This window comes from Mobula birostris, chromosome 12 (assembly GCF_030028105.1).
Source record: "Mobula birostris isolate sMobBir1 chromosome 12, sMobBir1.hap1, whole genome shotgun sequence".
NCBI classification, from domain to species: Eukaryota; Metazoa; Chordata; class Chondrichthyes; order Myliobatiformes; family Myliobatidae; genus Mobula; species Mobula birostris.
In genome coordinates this window covers 40,407,702-40,429,961 of record NC_092381.1, presented here as the reverse complement: position 1 = coordinate 40,429,961, position 22,260 = coordinate 40,407,702, and the positions used below count along the sequence as shown (strand labels likewise).

Below are 22,260 nucleotides of genomic sequence, written 5' to 3'. Positions count from 1 at the left end.
TTTCCAATACAGCTGGCAGGCATAACTGCAGTTTCTTCATTTCGTCCTCCTTCATTTCCTAACTGTTGACGTAACATTTGCAATGTACTATTCATTACTTTTGAGGATCATGCTGCTGCGTTTCTAGCTCTTAATTTTCCTTGAACAAAGTGGTTTGCTAGGCTATTTCAGTGAGGATCATTGGTGGATCTGGAGTATAGTAGCACACTGGCCAAACCTAACTCCTCCCCCTGCAGGAAACTAATGAGCCAAAAAGGCTTTCAGCCACAATCTAGTAGTTTTGAGGTCATCATTACTAATGCTAGTTTTTAACTTTAAAATCTGAATTTGAGAATCTGTAGCTAGGGAAGTTAGGATCAGAATGATGCAATTTATAAATCTATATTCTTCATACTTTCAAGATATCAATTGGACATGATATCCCACTGACCAGAAAACCTCCTGAACTCACAGCTTACCTACTTTTGTGGTATACTCTTTCTTGTGTGGTCCTTTGAAGGGAAACCAACTCCTAGTTAATTGGAAAGGCCATGGAGCAAACAGGCTCTGGGCAAGAAGTCCAGACCATACAAATTTCACCCAGGTGGGTAAGAGTCAGCATATCTGAGCAGGTTGCTAGCTCTTGAATAGAGCCATAAAGTCATAGGCCCTTCAGCCCAACTCATTCATGCAGACTACGATGCTGATCAAAGGAAGCCCCATTTGCCTGTGTTTGGCTCACATCCCTCTAAAGTTTTCCTATCCATGTACCAGTCCAAATGCCTTTTAAGCATTGTTATTGTACCTGCCTGAACTCATTTCATATACTTATCACTCTGGCTGAAGAGTTGACCCTTAGGTCCTTTTCAAATCTCTCCCCTCTCACCTTACACCTATCCATTCAGGATTTTATACACCTCGTTAAGATCTTCCTTACATTACAAGGATGTTGCTGGGACTTAAGGACCTGAGTTATAGGGAAAGGTTGAATAGGTTAGAACTTTATTCCCTGGAGGACTGGGATATGAGGGAACTAGAAATCCTGGGTTAAGGATCATGGATGAAATGTTTAAGGGGAACATGAAGGGGAACATCTTCACTCAGAGGGTGGTGAGAGCGTGGAATGAGCAGCCAGTGGAGCGGTGGCTGTGGTTTGATTTCAATATTTAACAGAAATTTGGGTAACCTGCATGGAAGGAGTGTGGAAGGTCTATTCCTGCAGGTCAATGGGACTAGGTAGAATAATAGTTCGGCATATACTAGATAGGCTGAATGGCCTGTTTCTGTGCCCTGACTCTATGACTTTAAAACAATAAAAGATTTACTTTCAAATATTTACATTTTTTTCAAACTATATCTAACTACCATTGCAGTAATTCCACTAATTGCCATAGCTAGACAAGATAGCTAAAAGCCACATTTAAGACAAAAGCAATTGTTTAAACTCAGCACAGCAAAGGGCCTTGTGACTTCTACTAATGTCCTGGTAAACCATGAAAGATTCAATAGCTGCCAAAATACAGAACGTCTTTAGAATTTGAACAGGTCTTCATCTGAAGAGCCGTAGTTGTAAAATTCTGTACCTTTTATTTTGACTCACCACTTACCCCTGTTATGAACCGTTTAATAACCTTTTATAAAATAAATCTGTTATGGCTATAGGACAAAAAAACTAAAGCAGCAGATAATTGCAGAGTCCTTTAACTCAACTTGAAGTCAACCTACTCCAGCATATCACCTTGTGCATCTTTGCAACAGCTATTTATAGAGAATAGTTTTTAAAATAGCTCAGACTTCAATTATTAGATTATAGAATTTTATCATGGGTACGTCCACTTGACTCCTTAGATATCAGGTTGTTATATTATTTATTTTGTTTACATACTGCTATTATATGTAGCACTCTTTGATATATTAGCTATGATATAAAAGTGTTCTAAATCTTAACAATTCATATCAATCACACTATTAGTGAAGAAGATAAGTAGATTATTTTGACATCAAACCATTAATTTTAATATTAAAAATTAGAAAACTAATGTTATCCACTGGAATTATAAAGTATGTAATCACAATTCAGCTCCAGATTGCACACCTTTCAATTCTTATACATCATTAAAAAGATGTCATTCAAGTTCAAATTCAAGCTAGTGGTCAGTAGCAAAAGCACTCCATTACTGTTGATAACACAGTGTTGGGAAAATCTGATGAACGACATTGTTACATTCAATTACTAAGGGTGATGAGAGAATATCCCCAAAATGATCCTCATTATTCTGAAGGGGTTTAAAAATACGGTGTCCAGCCACTTTTAATGATGCATATTGAAATACTGGTAAGTAAATTAAAATTAAAAGATGCAGGCTAGAACGTTGTATCATGGAATGGTTATGAAAAATTGTTCTAGGAATATGTAGGGTGAAACAACGAATGTCAAATGATCATTTCATCAATGGTGGGGAAAAATGTCTGTGTCTTTGATTGAAATTGGCTTGCAGTCTCAGGAGTCAATAACAAAAAAAAGATAACTTTCAGAAAAAGGAAGACTAAATGATATGGGAAATACAAATGAAATAATGGTGCTTTGACAGTGATTTATTTTAAGATTGGAATTAACACAATTGCAACAATTCACCATCGATGCTACAACCTCCAACTGTCCTGATTCATTTTCCTGATATTTTTTCCCAATCTCCCTCCGGTATGATCTTCTTTAAAATCTCCAGAAATACACTTTTGTTCCTATGTGGCAAATAATACTTCTCAAAGACAACCTCTCTTCAGTGAATGTTCCATGATGTATTATAATGCCAAAAATAGTGCATAAAATATAAGGTGTTGCTGTCCCATGATGGGAAGATACTTGTTGTCAGTGCTGAATGCTAAGTGTGAAAAATATTTTCTCCCATGCTGAGAGTTAGCATAGAACAAAACTCTAGATAATAGTTATATTCAAATGGGTAAAAATCTTTGCATTGAGAGAAATAATTAATAATATTGTAATTTGAGCAAATTTTAGATTTTACATGAAAATCACCTTAAACACCTGCTGAAGAGGCAGTAGGTGGCCATTTAAAGTCAATCAGGTTATTTAGACAATAGACAATAGGTTCAGTAGTAGGCCATTCGGCCCTTCGAACCAGCACCGCCATTCACTGTGATCATGGCTGATCATCCACTATCAGTATCCAGTTCTTGCCTTATCCCCATAACCTATGATTCCGCTATCTTTAGGAGCTCTATCCATCTCTTTCTTGAAAACATCCAGAGACTTGGCCTCCACTGCCTTCTGGGGCAGAGCATTCCACAGATCCACCACTCTCTGGGTGAAAAAGGTTTTCCTCAACTCTGTTCTAAATGGCCTAGCCCTTGTTCTTAAACTGTGGCCTCTGGTACTGGACTCACCCATCAGCGGGAACATGCTTCCTGCCTTCAACATGTCCAATCCCTTAATAATCTTATATGTTTCAATCAGATCCCCTCTCATCTTTCTAAATTCCAGCGTATACAAGCCCAGTCGCTCCAATCTTTCAACATATGACAGTCCCGCCATCCCGGGAATTAACCTTGTGAACCTGCGCTGCACTTCCTCAATAGCAAGAATGTCCTTCCTCAAATTTACCTGTAGGAAGGCCACTAACATTAAACTGTTCAGCACTTTAACACACTCCACTGAGCATAGAACAAGAACAAATGTCTAAAGTTGTTTTTGTACATGTATTCTTTCAAATGAAAATGGGATGAGAAGTTGTGTAGCAATTCTGGGTAAAAACTCAAGAGTTCCGGTCCACATTTTCATCAGAGGTGTAAGATTCCAACACCCTTTTTACTCCTCACCTTTTATTCATTTAACGAGAGTAACAGACAAATGTATTTTCTTTTCCTTAAAAAAATACATCCTTAGTACTAGTCATATATTTTTATATAAGTGATTGCATTAATGAACAACAAACTTCTTGTATTCTAAAACAAATACTGAAGGAAAATACTACTCCATTCAGTAAAAGGGACAGAAGCAGTTTTCAGCCAATAGTCAGAATATAAGAACACATACAATCATCTCTGATCTACTAAACTCAGTCCAATATTTAGTCTAACAAAAACAATGACAATGATGATAGGAGACAAATGTTTGGTAGATTTGTCATATAATCTGTTACTTAAAAATGAAGCCTACACAGTCACCTTTATATCATCTTTATATTATATTATATGGTATCTTGTTAGATTTCCAATCTTTTATTATCCTTAAAATTTTACAATATTTAATATGTTACTGATATCTCCATCAGGTACCACTAATCTATCTCTCCTACCCGTGCCAACTTAGAAAGGGATCATTTTCAAAATGCTGGAGGAATTCAGCAGGTCAGGAAGCATCGATGAAAATGAATGGTCAACATTTCAGACCAGGTTCTGAAGAAGGGTCTTGGCCCGAAATGTTGACTGTTTATTCACTTCTAAAGATGCTGCCTAACCTTCTGAGTTCCTCCAGCATTTTGTGTCTGTTGCTCTGGATTTCCAACATCTGCAGAATCTCTTGTGTTTCAAATTTTCAATGTCTTAAAATGGAAAAACTCTCATTATTCTCCAAACTGGCAATCTCCTCTGGACCTATGACACCATCCATATCACTGCTTTCACAATTCACAAACTTTTCATCCTTTGTTCCTCCCTTATTTATGTTTGGGCTCTTTTGATCCACCATTGTTAATCAAATTCATCTTCAATAATATTTCTTCTCAAGAAAACACTATTGAGTGAATATTAATGATTTCATCATGATGGATTAAATCCACATTGACTAGTAGGTAGACGGAGAGGGAAAGCTAGAATGACAAAAGGAAAGCAAGAACAAGTGAGAAAATGAGAGAGGGAGTGTGGGGATAAGATCTCTATAATCTGATGTGGTTAGATAATTATACTTATTCACATTGTATGAATAAAAATGCTGTTCTACATGATTGCCATGCAATTTTTAATGTGAAGTCATTTTAAAAATAAACATGAACTACAACACTTTGATCAGCATTATACACGAAAACAAGCTGTAAGTGATTAACTTGGGATTTATATTGTGTTCTTTCAGGCGAGCTAGCTGTGTATGCAAGGAACATCAGGCTATTGACAAATCCTAGCCCTTGCCTAAGCAATTCCTGGATCTCACCGTTACAAATGTGTAGTCAGAACAGATGCTTGCCATCTGCAAAGTGACACATAAGCTCTTCCCTCTTATCTCCCTTGGCTGTATGTTAATTAGGACTCTGCTCCGTGCCTTCCTCATCTCAACGTTATTATGCAGCAGCTGACCCTTTCCGACAAAGTCAAGCTCCAGTCAATATTCAGGAAAGGTTGATGAGAAAGGACGAACATTGACGGGTTAAGGAGGGGGCACTTACTAATACAAAACACAGATACTTAGTAACAAGATGTGTTAAATACAACTAAATACATAACAATATTTTTGTTTAGAAGTACAAGATGGGAGTTATTCTTTACCAATTTTTAAGCATTCCAGTCTATGAAATCTTCAGCACAGAGATAGTTGGAGATGTTAAAGTGAACAAAAAAATCTCTTCCATGATACAATAGGAACTAACCTAGTTACTTTCAATTGCAGTACCAAAGACATGAAATACTAGAAGGTTTAGCAAAGCTGAAATTCACTTTAAATTTGCACCGGCTTACGAAATATTTTTTGCTCAAGGAAAGCCTAAAAGGACTTTTTCTCTCCTTCATGAATCCTAGACTGCCACCTGGAATTTCAGATCAGAAAATAATACTTCTCAATAAGCTTCTGAGTTGCAAACAAATATCTCGCAGCATGTTATCAATTTCTTTAGTGCCATTAGTTCTACTATCCTGCAGGTCGATTCCCTTGACCAGATATTTTACAGTGATAGTATTGGGGAAGAAAGAAGTACCAATGTTGCTGATTATCTCTCAAAATGACAAACATCTAGATCACCTTGTCAAGCTTCTTCCCAGTTCTGTACATGAACTAAAAGGATACTGGGTCAGTGAGTCTGTGCAGAAAAACTAGAGTTATAGCTGCAATTATTTTATTCCTTGAAGAATTCTGCATTATTTTTGCTTTATTTAAACATTTCAAATAACTTCATTTTTGTGCAAACATTTCAGAAGTAGAACAAATGAATTAAAAAATCAACAAATCGTTTTTGAATTAGATTATATTTTTGAATCAGATGCAGGAACAGAATGAAGCCTTTCAGTCCACTGAGTCCCTCTCAACCCCATTCTTCTGCCTTCTACCCCTAACCTTTGATGCTTTTACTGGTCAAGAACCTGTCAACGTCACCTTAAGTATACCCAATGACTTGGCCCCACCGCCGTCTGTGGCAATGAACTCCACAGATTCGCCCTCTAGCTGAAGAAATTCCTCCTCATCTCTGTACTAACAGGATGCCCTTCTAGTCTGAGACTGTGCCCACTGATCCTAGACTCCCCAACTACAGGAAAGATCTAGGTCTTTCAACATTTATTTATTTGTTTGTTTGTATTCAGTACCTCTTTGGACAGTGGGAGGAAACCACCCTCGCATTCTATGGGGAGGCCATACAGAGGCTCCTTACAGAATGGCACCAGAATTGAACCCCAAACCTTGGAACACCCCGGGCTCTAATAATGTCATGCTAACCACTATGCTACCGTGGTGCCCATTCTGCAGGTTTCAATAAGATCCTCTTTCATTATGCTAAACTCCAGTGAGTTCAGGGCTAAAGCCATCAAACCTCACTTTGCATTAACCCTTTCATTCCTGGGTTCATTTTTGTAAACCTCTTCTGGACCCTCTCCAATGCCAGTACCAGACATCCCACCCTGCAAAAACTCATTTCAGGGAGGTAGCACCATCAATTTGCGGGAGACTCCCAGAACTTCTGGGAGAGGTGGGATGTCTGCAATAGAGTAGCTCCTTAGCAGCTGGCCAGCTAGTTTAAATAATGTTAGCTATGCTAATGAACGAATGACACCTGTTAAACTCAACCCAACATGTCTTTTACAGTCTTAACCCACCATGGGCAATAGAAAAGTCACTGTTGCAAACAGTGCAGTGATCGACACTGTGATTATTTTTGACCCCTATTAGGCAGGGGTACACTTTAGTGTAATCTGGGGTGACGTAAGTTTTATATTTTCTTTTTTTGGAACACTCTCCCATGGCACTCTCGCTCGCTCTCTCTCTCTCTCTCTGTCTCTCACGCTCTCTCTTGCTCATAAAAAAATTGATTTCCGGGATATTGTATATAATTTGCAGGCATCAGGGAGCCACTATTAATGTGCGGGAGACTCCCAGAACTTCCGGGAGAGGTGGGACGTCTGCAGTACCTCCTTTCTTAGATATAGGGCCTAAAACTGTTCACAATACTCCAAATGTGATCTGAGCAATGCCTTTTGTTTTGAAATCTAGTTATGTGATCATCACAATGCTACTGTATGCATTATGGGGCATACATCTAAAAGACTACTTGGACTACCAAATGAAGTAAAAATAATTAGTTTCTCTAATTGAATACAGGTGATTTGTTTCCTAGACTCAGCCGTATAGAATTCTGAACTGAACCAACGTAAGTCTATACATCGATAATAATTTAGTAAACCTTTTATAACAAAGTCTGAAGGAATTAATTTAAAAAGCAAATAAGAACTTAGATCAGATTATAATATTGATCATTCTATGTAAGAACTACTAATTTGTTATTTTGATAAGACTCCACTGCTTCCCTTTTTAAATATGCAAAATGAAAATGTTGTACATTATAAGCAAAAGCAGCAGAGTCAAGTAAAAGGTCAAATGGTTGATATTGTATTATAAGCGCTGCAGTCTTTTCATGTCCTTAGAAACAAAACTGAAAATTGGGGTAAAATGATAGATGAAGAAAAAGAAAGTATTCAAGTTCTGGAGGAAAACTTAACAAAATAAAGTGCAAAAGTAGATAATTTAAGGGTTAATGAAAGACCTATGCCTTTGTCCTCTTACTTTCAAGATTTTTTTTTATATTCCTCCCTGATTTAAGAGCTCTCCTTTCTACACTGACAGTAAGGTATTTCTCGCCAGAAGATTATAAGTCACTCTGGGCTATTATTCAAGTACAAAGTCCTGGCCTCTCTGCATTTAGACCAAATATAATATCCTTCATGCATACATTATCTGTCTTCCTATTATCTGGTATGATTTCTGAATTAAATTTCAGCGATGTAATATTGGCTTGAAGAGAGAATTTCTTTATAGGCTAGTCAAAGGTTAAAATACCAATCAAAATAACACTGCATATGCACCAAGACATTTTAATATTCCTAAACCCTGTGATTGTAAGGACATAATATTTTTTCCTGATTACCCCAAAGGCAACACATGCTTACAAGACAGCTATGAGAGAAACTTCGGAGTTCAGATTGTACATAATATCCTATTTAGCTGTGACACAAAAAGAAGATCCCAATATCAGAATAAAGCCGGGCTTAGAGCCATCAGCTCCTCATTTCAATGTAAATAGGATTGGCTATTAAGCATCTCTAAAACCTCATCCTTGAAAACGATGTCTGCTACTCAAAGTACCTTTTTGAGATTAATCCACTTCTTGAAGTAATCAGGGACTGGCAGACCCAAGTACTGGCATTGTCCTGGCAGCCTAAGAGAAAAAAGGAAAGAGTTTGATTCTATTACAGTACAGGCCTTTTTATTAAGCTCTTATGACAGTGGTTAGATTATGGAGATAAGTTTCAACCAAGCCACCATCCAAACAGCTAAAGATCCACTGAATGGAAAATTGGTAATACTGCTTCCTGTTTTATAATCTTAACAGAGATAAACCTCACACTTCTCTGCAATAAACCATGTTGAGGACTTAAACACCAAGTCCTTCAACAACATTGAATATTTATGTTATCATATATCTTCACAGGCAGACCTCCTCAAAAATCCCTACGTACAGTAACTATTTTTCCAACAATTTAGACCTAGTTATGGGACTCATGCACAATAATTAAATGAACCTTAAGACTTAGCATTTTGTAAAGTTTTGTAGCCTTCAGCTCAACAATGGACATGTATTAAAAATCATTAAAACATAGAACAATTGCAGTAATTTTTAGAACTTTAAATATAACAGGTTTAAAACAGAGATGCAAAAAAGATTGCAGCTGTTGGAAATCTGGAGCGACACAAAATATGTTGATACAAATTTAAGTTATATATATAGATGTCATATATTTTATTTGTTACAGGGTTTTATAAAATGTGCAATAAATATAATCTTACTATTAAACTCAACAAATCTGAATTTCATTCTGTTTGGTAAAAGTTGAAGTAAATTTAGATTATAAACTTGCTGCTGTTGTTAGACAGTATACCAGCAATTGAATTCTGAATCAGTAACATCTGTGTATTCAGCAATTGAACTTTCCCTGTACTACATCAAGGAAATCAATATTTCTTAGAGAAGTTCAAGGCAGTCATCAAATAGGGAGTTCAAATGTTCTAAAATGCGGAACCAACTCATATTCACCGCGTAAAACCAGGTATCAAATAACCATCTTAAATACTGTTTTGCTATGATAAATAGATGATAGCAAATGTATTTTTGAGTTGTTTTTCTAACTGCATCAGTGCAGTATTTATGTTACCAACTGATGTAGAACCAAAGGTATTTTAAACACACAGCATGTCTAGATTATTTGGTTTGAAAGACAAGATTGTCGGAACACACAAGCAGCCAACATATATTTTATATATATATGGAACAAATTCCCCCATTGTTAAAGTTCTACGGAACATTAAAATGAAACAATTTCTTCTACAATGAAAGCTATTAGCTCGGTGTCTCCTTACTTTTAAGATTTGCCAATAAAAATATATTTAGATCCAGATTTCTACAGACCATTTATTAAATGTGATCAATCTGTAATACTTGTAGTATCTCACCTCATTTGGTTATTCATGCTGCAACTGAATCTAAATTAAAACACTTCATTATATGAAATACGATGTTTTACAAGAAGCTGAAACTGAACGAAAGATGACTGACAAAATTCAGTGTGCTGAGAAATGAAAAACATGAATAATTGGCTAGTATTTTATGCTTGGACATCCAAATATTGTCTAGATAATGTGCTGAATGGGAAGTGATCTGGCCCATTTCAATTCTATGCTTGGATTAGGTATGGATTTATCTTGAGAGTGCGCTATGAATAGCGAATTCATTTAGAGGAAAAGATATTTTTTCTCCCAATCTCTATGTTCTATGTTCGATCTCAGTTACATGCACAAAATTGCTCCATTCAAAGCAGCTGATAACACCCAAAGCTGTAAAGAAGCCCGCTTACTAATTGCTAATCAAATAATTTTGCACATATTTTTAAAAAAACATAAGTTTCTTCCCTTTCAATTTGGTTGGCACCAAGTTTGATAACATACTATCAGCAATGCTGCATTTTTTTTAAAACATTCTAGAGGCAAGAAGTAACCAATCATAAAATGGGTGGATTATAAAGTTGATTTAAATTTGGCAAACAAAGGTGGCTAACCACTTTATACATTTTTTTGTAATTGAAAACAATTGAGTATTTCTCACTGAGTTATCCTGTGCTCATGCTGCAGATGGACACCATGCATATAAATATGTAAAGCATAATACATTGTGTTTCCCTTCGAAAAAAACCCAAATCTGGACTGAATCTTGCACAGTTAGTTAGATGACTGCAGAGTGGTGTCATGGTTAGCATGAAGCTTTACAGTAAGATCGAGGTTCAATTCCTGCCATTGTCTGTAGGAGTATGTACATTCTCCCCAACACTGTGCGGGTTTCCTCCAGGTGCACCAGTTATCTCCCACAATCCAGAGATGCACAGTTACTGTTAGTAAGTTGAGGCATGCTATGTTCGCACTGAAAGCATGGCTTACTTGTGGGCTGCCCCCAGCACAGCATTGACACAAATGACACATTTCACTGTTTCAATGTAAATGACAAATAAAGCTAAACTAATCTAATTTGTTTGGAATAGTACAATTTTTATAAAGTTCGAAGATGAGTGTCACTGCCAAGACTACAAAGAAAATGAACCATTGAAAGCAACGTGGCTTCCTTTCCTGAAGTGTTTACATAGGATACTATACTCAAGGGAAGGCAGAGGAAATGATACACAGACTCATTAGCAGCCCTTGAGATGTTGACCATGAAGTTTCCCGCAGGTAAAGAACTGCATTATGGATATCATGCAAACTGACCAAGATGATGATGGTGACATCTGGCTGTCTTGAACGACAAATGATAGTGGCGCTGGAGTGAACTCTCCAGGGCACAAGCCTTGGCAGAAGGTAGAGATATCCTGGGATGCCTAGTCATCAAGGTCCACCCCTCGGTCTCACCAGTGTAGTTCAAAGGAAAGCGAAGCTATACATTTGGCACCAGCTGGTTGCAGGAGTTGCCAAAAGGATGTCAATGAAATCCAGCCACCTTAGGGGCTCCACTCCAAGTTCTCTATCTGGGTTTACTCCCGTAGCCTTCGTCTCTCCCGAGGCAGCGGGGCTATTTACCCATCGCCCCACTGCTTCACGAGCACCATCCAAACTGAGGTCATACAAAACCATGTAAAGTACAAACAAAGCTGCTGAGGTGCAAAAAGTCCTATAGCATGCATTTTACTAATACAAAATACTGAGAGTAAATATCAAAGAATCTGATGCTCAAAACAAAGCTTCAGCATAACGTCACAATGATTCCTACAGTGCCATAAAAATCAATGTCAGAGCTTCCTAAATGAGGGTAATGCCATTTAATGTGATTGCAGTGTCAAGTGACAAGAATGCAAAAAAAGGCCTCGTCCTGCATGCTACCTTATCATGTCCATTGAACACCTTACCTTTTGGTTTGCCTTGTTGTTTTGATAGCCTGGGTTAATTTACAGGCAAAGATACAAAAGACACCTCCCCTCTGATGACAAATAATTTGTCACATTACATCACTTCCGTAAGTTGCTTTCCTATGATCAAAGGGGCAAGAAGAATTCCAGTGATGATAAGAGGGGAAAGAGGAGAATAGTGGAAAGAAATTGTAGAGGAAGCAAGGAACAAGGGACAGGACAGAGATAAAGGAAAGAGAGGGAGATAAGGGACGATAAAGAAAGAAATTCAATGTAAGCACGAAAGCCATCCACCTGCTCTGAAAGTAAGAAGAACTCACGGGGAAAAGACGGATGGAAAGACACAGAGAAATGGTACACTGTGCTTTCTCTACCTCAAGCCTATTGACTGGGAGCCCAGTGCCATTTTTAATGATCAAGTGAAGGAGAAGAGCACTCATGGCATTCTCAGGAGTTGACTGCAACTCCTGAATAATAGAGGGAGCTTGGCACTGTCAAAATTGTCACCTAAATAGGAATCTTTCATGCTGATGGTAAAGGTTCTAAGGCACCATTTGAAAAGTAACTAGGAGTTCTTCCTTGGTATCCTGGCTAATATTTATCCAGCAAACAACAACAAGATAATAGTGAACGACCTAGTTACTGTGGCATTGCTCCACAACAGTTATACTGCTCCATCATATCCTCTTTTGAATAGCTTTTGGGGTTCTGTCACATTTCACATTTATTTAAAATTCCTAGTGTCTGCATTTTATTTTATTTTACACCCATTAAGGTTATTTAGTTATTAATGCATTTATTTTTGTGAGATTTGTTGTTAGAAAAAAATAGCAGGCTCATTTGTTATATCACATATGTAACGAAACAAATACTTATAGAGTATGTTGATGCCTTGAAAGGCATTATATTAATTCAATTTGAACTGGTAAAATTCAAGTACCACTGTCACTTCAACTCCCCCCACTATCCCACCCACCTTCCTTAGCTCCAAGAGTGAGATACTGAAATCCAATTTACGCAAACACAACATTCAGACATTACAATACTGAGACAAGATTATTCTGTGATTAATATTCACTAGGGATACAAATAGTAGCCATAATCCCATGTACCCTACTTTATCCTATTTTATATTAACCACATATGTAACTTATCACTGAAATCATCTCCAGTTCACTGACCGACTACAGTAGTAGATTCCATTGCCTCATAACCCCCTTGAGTAAAAGATTTCTCGTATTCTCTGTTCCCAATCATTTATCCTCCAACATATCTCCTCCATCTCTCCTCCAACAATATATGCCATCCATTTTAATAAACACAACATTACTACATATATTTCCAAGTGCTAATTAATAAATGAAACCCCGTACCCTGATAAAAGTAAATGGAAGAGAGTTTGTGAAAGGAAAGTGGTTGATGGTATGTATCTGTATATTCAAAAAGTGCTTGACAAAGTAAGACCCTAGTGAGGTCTGTTAACAGAATTTAAATGCCCAGAATTAAAATAAAAGTCATTACGGTTACATCAATTGCGACAGAACAAAAAGCAGCAAGGATGAGCTATTTACTAAACAGAACAGGCATACTTTAGTGCCCCTCACTGGATGACCTAAGCTACACTACCATATATACCACAAAGTTCATGAGTGGTATTAAACTCAGAAACATGATTACTTCTGAAGAGAGGCAGGCATCAAGAAAACATGAACAAAAGGACAAAGCAAACTGATAACTAGCAGAGGAAATTGGTGGAATTATTTGATCTAATGAAAATCTTTGAAGTTGCAGGACATTTAAACAGTCCATTTTACTCCAGAATGTCACAATGCATGCATTGAATTACAGCAATTAGACTGATTCAAAAAATCTAGTAATCTATTTTTACAGTAAGACTCCACAAACAGCAAAGCAATAGTGATCAGATCACTTATTTAAGTAACGGTAGCTGAGAAATTAACTTAAACAGAACAGTGCTCTTCTCTAAATTGAAAAAATGGGTTTTTGTTTTGCATCTACCAAAAGAACAGATGAGTCTTGACACAGTATTTAATCTAGAATATTACGACGAAGCCAGAATACCGTGGTCAGTTCTAGGCAGGTCACATTTATGAGAATGTCAAAGCCATGGAGGGATTGTTGATGGGATTTATTACAACGTCACAAGGAATGAAAGAATTCAGTTACTTACAGAGACAAAAGAAGCCAGAGCTGACCTTACTAGGGTTGTTTTTTGGGTTTGAGATAGAAATGATGGAAGGCAGATTTTATAGTGGTGCTTAAAAGCATGCAGACATTTAACAGAATAAAAAAGGACAAAATGTTTTCTGTGCCAACAAGATTGGTTACTACTGATTAAAGCTAATTAACACAAAAGCCAACAGTTATGAAGAAAGAAATATGAAGGAATTTTAACATGGGAGTGCACTACCTGAAATTGAAATTGAAATTGACATTGAATACAATAAAAGGAAATATATACATGGCAACTAGACAAGGTAAAAGATAATTAATTCTTTTACTGGCACAAGAACAATGGGCCGATTGGTCTCTTTCAGTGCTGCACAGTGCTGTCAAAACACTCTGTAATTTCCTCTGCTCATCACTGTATGTTAATGTAATTCCTCAGACATTAACAGGTAATTATGACAGAATAAGCTTATAACAATTATTTCAACATTGTTAATTGTCCGGTATAATCATAATACATGAATCACAAGAGCATCCTTCCAGTACCATCCAACTGCCCCAGAATTACATACTGTACAGCGCATTGTAAAAAGTAACCTGAATTTGTATGTTGAAAAAAATTGCTTAGATACAATCTGGTAATTATTCTGAATTATTCTTTATCTGATACAAACATCTGTTAGCCCCGTCTTTATTAAAACTCTAGTGATCTTTTGTTCTAGTACCAAACATACAGTATATTCTAATATAAATTTACTTTGTGTAATTAATACTCATTATAACTCCTTGACCCATTCATTGCTGAAAATGCATTAGTATCTCCAGCATGTTCCTAAATTTTAGAGATATACTCACTTCCTTCTAGTAAGTACAATCTTTTAAATTCATTGTAGTTAACATCACATAACATGGCCAATATATCCTTTGATTCTGCAAGTGTTTTTGTCCTCAGCTAAATCTAATCTTCTGTTCAATCCATATACAGTGCTCTTCAAAGTTCCTCCTCATTGTCATGTATCTGGATATATAACCAAATACCATATATTCCATGATTTTAAAAATTAAAATTGTCAGTTCAAGTAATTTGCGTATCTAGCTCCCTTAAGAAAGAATTCCCAAATCACCCATTTTTAAATTTTCTTTTGTTGTGTCGCAGTAACTTTACAAGATAAACAGCAGAAACATCAGGTATGGTTACTGCAGAATGTCCAATGGACTTCTCATGCAAACTCTGAAGTTACATGGAATATGAAGTATAAATTACAAATTGTCTTAAACATAATATTAATTCCATCTAGCGGAATTAGTCCTTACTCTTAATAATTTCTCCTTTGGCTCCTCCCACCTCCCTCAAACTAAAGGTGTAGCCATGGGCACCTGTATGGGTCCCAGCTATGCCTGTGTTTCTGTTAGCTTTGTGGAACAATCCATGTTCCAAGCCTATACAAATCTGTCCCCCACTTTTCCTTCACTACATTGACGACTGCATTGGCGCTGCTTCCTGCACGCATGCTGAGCTCGTTGACTTCATTAACTTTGCCTCCAACTTTCACCCTGCCCTCAAGTTTACCTGGTCCATTTCCGACACCTCCCTCCCCCTTCTTGATCTTTCTGTCTCTGTCTCTGGAGACAGCTTATCTACTGATGTCTACTATAAGCCTACGGACTCTCACAGCTACCTGGACTATTCCTCTTCCCACCCTGTCTCTTGCAAAAATGCACCCTTCTCGCAATTCCTCCATCTCCGCCGCAACTGCTCTCAGGATGAGGCTTTTCATTCCAGGACGAAGGAGATGTCTTCCTTTTTTAAAGAAAGGGGCTTCCCTTCCTCCACCATCAACTCTGCTCTCAAACGCATCTCTCCCATTTCTCACACATCTGCTCTCACCCCATCCTCCCGCCAGCCCACTAGGAATAGGGATCCCCTTGTCCTCACCTACCACCCCACCAGCCTCCGGGTCCAACAAATAATTCTCCGTAACTTCCACCATCTCCAACGGGATCCCACCACCAAGCACATCTTTCCCTCCTCCCCTCTTTCTGCTTTCCGCAGGGGTCGCTCCCTATGCGACTCCATTCTCCATTCATCCCCCCCCCCCCCCATCCCTTCCCACCGATCTCCCTCCCGGCACTTATCCTTGTAAGCAGAACAAGTGCTACACATGCCCTTACACTTCCTCCCTCACCACCATTCAGGGCCCCAGACAGTCCTTCCAGGTGAGGCAACACTTCACCTGTGAGTCGGCTGGGGTGATATACTGCGTCCGGTGCTCCCGGTGCGACCTTCTATATATTGGCAAGACCCGACGCAGACTGGGAGACCGCTTTGCTGAACACCTACGCTCTGTCCGCTAGAGAAAGCAGGATCTCCCAGTGGCCACACATTTTAATTCCATGTCCTATTCCCATTCTGATATGTCTATCCACGGCCTCCACTACTGTCAAGATGAAGCCACACTCAGATTGGAGGAACAACACCTTATATTCCGTCTGGGTAGCCTCCAACCTGATGGTATGAACACTGACTTTCTAACTTCCGTTAATGCCCCTCCTCCCCTTCATACCCATCCCTAATTTATTTATTTATTTATCTGTCTCTCCCCCCCCCCCCCCGTCTCTCTTTTTTCTCCCTCTGTCCCTCTCACTATAACTCCTTGCCTACTCTCCATCTTCCTCTGGCACTCCCCTCCCACTTTCTTTCTCCCTAGGCCTCCCGTCCCATGATCCTCTCCCTTTTCCAGCCTTGTATCCATTTTGCCAATCAACTTTCCAGCTCTCAGCTCCATCCCTCCCCCTCCTGTCTTCTCCTATCATTTCGGATCTCCCCCTCCCCCTTTCAAATCTCTTACTATCTCTTCTCTCAGTTAGTCCTGACGAAGGGTCTCAGCCTGAAACATCCACTGTGCCTCTTCCTGTAGATGCTGCCTGGCCTGCTGCGTTCACCAGCATTTTTGTGTGTGTTGCTTAAATTTCCAGCATCTGCAGATTTCCTTGTGTTTGCATTTCTTCAGGCTGATTTGGATGTTACAGTGGCATGCAAAAGTTTAGGCACTCCTGGTCAAAATTTCTGTTACTGTGAATAGCTAAGTGAGTAAAAAAATGAATTGATTTCCAAAAGGCACAAAGTTAAAGATAGCACGTTTCTTTAATATTTTAAGCAAGAAAACATTTTTATTTCTATCTTTTACAGTTTCAAAATAATAAAAAAGAAAAAGGCCCGAAGCAAAAATTTGGGCACCCTGCATGGCAGTACTTAGTAACACCCCCTTTGGCAAGTATCACGGCTTGTAAACACTTTTTGTAGCCAGCTATGAGTCTTTCAATTCATGTTTGGGGGATTTTCGCCCATTCTTCCTTGCAAAAGGCTTCTAGTTCTGTGAGATTTTTGGGCTATTTTGCATGTACTGCTCTTTTGAGGTCTATCCACAGATTTTCAATGATGTTTAGGTCGGGGGACCGTGAGGGCCATGGCAAAACCTTCAGCTTGCGCCTCTTGAGGTAGTCCATGTGGATTTTGAGGTGTGTTTAGGTTCATTATCATGTTGTAGAAGCCATCCTCTTTTCATCTCTGGCTCTTTTACAGATGGTGTCATGTTTGCTTCCAGAATTTGCTGGTATTTAATTGAATTCATTCTCCCCTCTACCAGTAAATGTTCCCCGTGCCACTGGCTGCAACACAAGCTCAAAGCACGATCGATCCACCCCCGTGCTTAACAGTTGGCGAGGGGTTCTTTTCATGAAATTCTGCACTCTCTTTTCTCCAAACATTCCTTCGCTCATTGCAGCCAAAAAGTTCTATTTTAACTTCATCAGTCCACAGGACCTGTTTCCAAAATGCATCAGGCTGGTTTAGATGCTCCTTTGAACCTTTTGGCCGCAATGAGCAAAGGTACATGATTGACTACAGTTGTGGCTATAAGAATGCAGGAACATGGACTGCACCTCATATAGCCACTTGTTCATTGAGCTTACTTATATTACCAGGAGGCTCTCTACTAACCTATTCCATGAGGTTGCAAAAAATCTCAAACTTTTTAGCTTATTGGTGCAAATTAGTTAACCAAAGAATAGTTCAATATAATTACTGAGCACATACAAATCACCAGACAAAATGAGGAGAAAGGGTGAGAAGTGGAGTTCAGACAGATGCTTCTAAAATTGGGCGAGTTATTGATTTGGTAGCTGGCCAACTAGTCAGAGCATCAACTTCAAATGGATATCCAGCTTCCTAACTACAAATGCTGGAACTCTAAAACAAAAGCAGAAAATGCTAGGCAAAGTGACCTGCTAAGAATTTCAACCATTTTCAATTTATGTTCAGCTCCTGAACAGCCTGGGTCTTTATTGTTTACACAAAATAATCTGCAGATGCCGGCGTCTAAGCAAATGAACACTGAATTCTCCAACTTCCAGTAATTCCCTCCCCCTCAGTTCCCTCATCCCAGTTTCACTCTGCCCCTCCCCCAGCTGCCTATCACCTCCCTCATGGCTCTGCCTCCTTCTACTACCCATTGTGCTTTCCCCTATTCCTTCTTCATCTTTCCTGCCTATCCATCCCCTCCCTGCTTCCCCTCCCCCATCCCTTTATCTTTCCCCTTACTGGTTTTTCACCTGGAACCCACCAGCCTTCTCCTTCTCACCCTCCCCCCACCTTCTTTACAGGGCCCCTACCCCCTCCCTCTTCAGTCCTGACGAAGGGTTCCGGCCCGAAATGTTGACTGTTCTTTTCCACGCATGCTGCCCAACCTGCTGAGTTCCTCCAGCGTGTTGTGAGTGTGTCTTTATTGTTTGTTGTCATACAGCTCAGAGTCGGCCCTTCCAGCCCTTCAAGACACGCCGCCCAGCACTCCCCCAATTTACTCCTATTCTAATCACTGGACAATTTACAGTGACCAATTAACCTACTAACCAGTAGGTTGTTGGACTGTGGGAGCACCCAGAGCATCCAGAAGAAACCCACACAGTTACAGGGAGAACGTACAAACTCCTTACAGGCAGCAATGGGAATTGAACCTGGGTCACCTGTACTGTAGACAGCTGTGCTAACCACTACGTTACTGCTTTACTGCCTTTGGTCGAATTGGATAAATGGATTTGAGCTTTTGCCACTTAACCCACTATGAACAAAAGAAGCTTCAAAAATACAGTGCACGTGAAAAGTCAACATGAAGTCTGAAGAGGAATGGCCCATACTTAAACCTAGCAAATCTCTATTGACTCAGGCTCCACCAATTGCAATTAAGGACAGCTCCCTTAGCTAACAAGTCGCATGAAGCAGCCATAATGACCAGCTTCCCAAGTCAATAAAGATTAAGTCTAATTGTCAGTGAATGTCAGTCACAAACCCACTTTGTACTGCATTCTGCCACTGGATCAACATTTAGCTCCACAACACAAAAATCAGGCCAGTGTCTGTGCCAACATTTTTGCCCACTAATCCCACTTGCCCACAAGTCAATATCTATCTGAGTATTGCCTATTCAAGTGCCTGTTTCAATACTTGTTAAACCGACTGGTTTGGATAAAATTCCATCACCTCTCCTGGCAGTGAAATCCAGAGATCAACTATTCCTTGTGCAAAAAAAAAATCCCCTCAAGTCTCTTTTAAATCTCCTTCTTAGTCCTCTTGTTTTAGATATGCTACAATGAGGAAAATTTCAGACCATCTAATCAGACTTTTTTTTTTGTAATTTTATATAGCTCTATCACGTCACCTCACAGAATCAGAATCAGGTTTAATATCACCAGCATGTGTCATGAAATTTGTTGTCTTAGTGGCAGCAGTACAATGCAATACATAATAATAGAGAAAATAAACAAGAATTGCAGTAAGTATGTATATATAAAACAGTTAAATTAAATAAGCAATGAAAAAATTTAAAAAAATAAAAAGTAGTGAGGTAGCGTTCAGGGGTTCAATGTCCATTCAGAAATCAGATGGCAGACGGGAAGAAGCTGTCCCTGAATCGTTGAGTGTGTGCCTTCAGGCTCCTGTACCTCCTCGCTGATGGTAGAACTGAGAGCAGGATATGTCCTGGGTAATAGGAATCCTTAATGATAGATGCTTCCTTTTTGGGGCATCACTCCATGAAGATGTCCTGGATTCTACAAACGCTAGTGCCCATGATGAAGTTAAGTTTACAACTCTCTGTCACTTATTTTAATCCTGTTCAGTAGCCCAGGATAGATCCGCAGAGATACTGACACCCAGGAACTTGAAATTGTTCACTCTTTCCACTTCTGATCCCTCTATGAGGACTGGTGTGTGTTCCCTCGTCCTATCCTTTTTGAAGTTCGCCATCAGTTCTTTGGTCTTACTGATGTTGAGTGCAAGGTTGTTGCTGCAGCACCACTCAACTAGCTGATATGTCTCACTCCTGTATGCCCTCTCATCACCATCTGAAATTCTGCCAACAATAATTGGGTCATCAGCAAATTTATAGATGGCATTTGAGCTGTGCTTAGCCATACATGTGCTTAGTCATGGGTATAGAGACAGTAGAGCAATGGGCTAAGCTGACATCCCTGTGATGCACCAATGTTGATTATCAGTGAGGCGGAGATGTTATTTCCGATCTGCACAGACTGTGGTCTTCCGATGAGGAAGTCAAGCCTCCATTGCTTCCACTACTCCAGGCAAAACAAGACCAACCTATCCAATCTTTCCCCATAACTAAAGTCCTGTAATTCTGACAACATCCTGATCCTCTGATTCTTTACAGCACAATCACATCCTTCCTATGGTGTAGTGACCAGGAATTCACACAATACTCCAAGTGTGGTCTAATCTGTGTTTCATTAAGTTAAAACATAACATTCCAACTTTTATACTCTATACACCAACCTAACTACCCTTCCAAGGAACTATGAACCCCAAAGTCTCCCTGCTCATCAACATTCCCCACCATTTACTGTATAAACGCTGTTTGCAATTAGAAGGGAGAACGCGTTGGACCTTGTTTACACAAACATTCCCAACACGTAACAGGCGAAGCCCAGCCCCCACCTTGCTTACTCAGACCACATCTCTGTTATGCTACTCTCAGCATACAGACTGCTCATCAGGCACTCCAGACCAGTTCAGAAGCAGGTGAAAACCTGGCCAGCAGGAGCCATCTCTGCTCTTCAAGACTGCTTTGAGCACACTGACTGGCACATGTTCAGGGAGGCTGCAACGATGGCGACTCTACCAACTTAGAGGAGTACACAGCCTCAGTGACTAGCCACATGAGCAAGTGCATTGATGACGTCACTGTGGCCAAGACCATCACTACATGCGCTAACCAGAAGCCATGGATTACCGCGGAGGTGCGTGCACTACAGAAGACCTGTGACTCCACCTTCAGAGCAGGTAACAAGGCAGCCCTAACAACAGCGAGTACCAAACTGTCCCGGGCCATCAGAGAGGGAAAGCGTGCACATGCCCAGCGAATCCACAGCCACTTCCAGGACAGCGGCAACATGTGGCGCATGTGGAAGGGCATTCTGGACATCACCAACTACAAGACAACACCACCTGCCTGTGCTGGTGATGCCTCCCTCCCAGATGCATTGAACAACTTCTACGCTCGTTTTGAGGCAGAAAATTATGTGGTGGCGAGGAAGACCACCCCTCCTCCAAATGACCAGATGCTGTGTCTTACTGTGGCCGATGTGAGGAGAACCCGGTGTAGGATCAGCCCACTGAAGGCTGCTGGACCAGACAATATTCCTGGCAGAGTGCTTAGAGGATGTGCAGACCAGCTAGCTGAGATTCTCACTGACATCTTCAACATCTCCCTGAGCAGCGCCGTCGTTCCTACGTGCTTCAAGGCCCCCACCATCGTCCCCGTGCCAAAGAAGTCTTCAGTGTCCTGCCTCAACGACTACCATCCCATCGCACTCACATCCATCATAATGAAGTGTTTCGAGAGGCTCGTCATGAGGCCAAGACCCTGCTGCCCCCCTCACTGGACCCCCTGCAGTTCGTGTACCGTCCCAACCGTTCAACAGATGAAGCCATTGCCATCACCCTCCACCTGGCCCTAACCCACCTGGACAAAAAAGACACGTACATTCGAATGCTGTTCATAGATTTCAGTTCAGCATTCAACACAATCATTCCTCAGAAACTGATTGGAAAGCTGAGCCTAGTGGGCCTGAACACCTCCTTCTGCAACTGGATCCTAGACTTCCTGACTGGGAGACCTCAGTCAGTCCGGATTGGAAGCA

The 22,260-nt window shown here is 39.8% G+C and overlaps 1 protein-coding gene across 2 annotated transcripts in view; it reads right to left on the bottom strand.

Annotated features, from left to right (window-relative positions):
• LOC140206310 (ERI1 exoribonuclease 3-like) overlaps positions 1 to 22,260 on the bottom strand; it is a 359,410-nt gene that overhangs the window by 234,923 nt on the left and 102,227 nt on the right. For both annotated transcript variants that reach the window (XM_072274643.1, XM_072274644.1), the window contains exon 6: positions 8,558 to 8,630. In XM_072274643.1, coding sequence (XP_072130744.1) covers positions 8,558 to 8,630 — 73 coding nt within the window. The remainder of the gene's footprint in view (positions 1 to 8,557; positions 8,631 to 22,260) is intronic.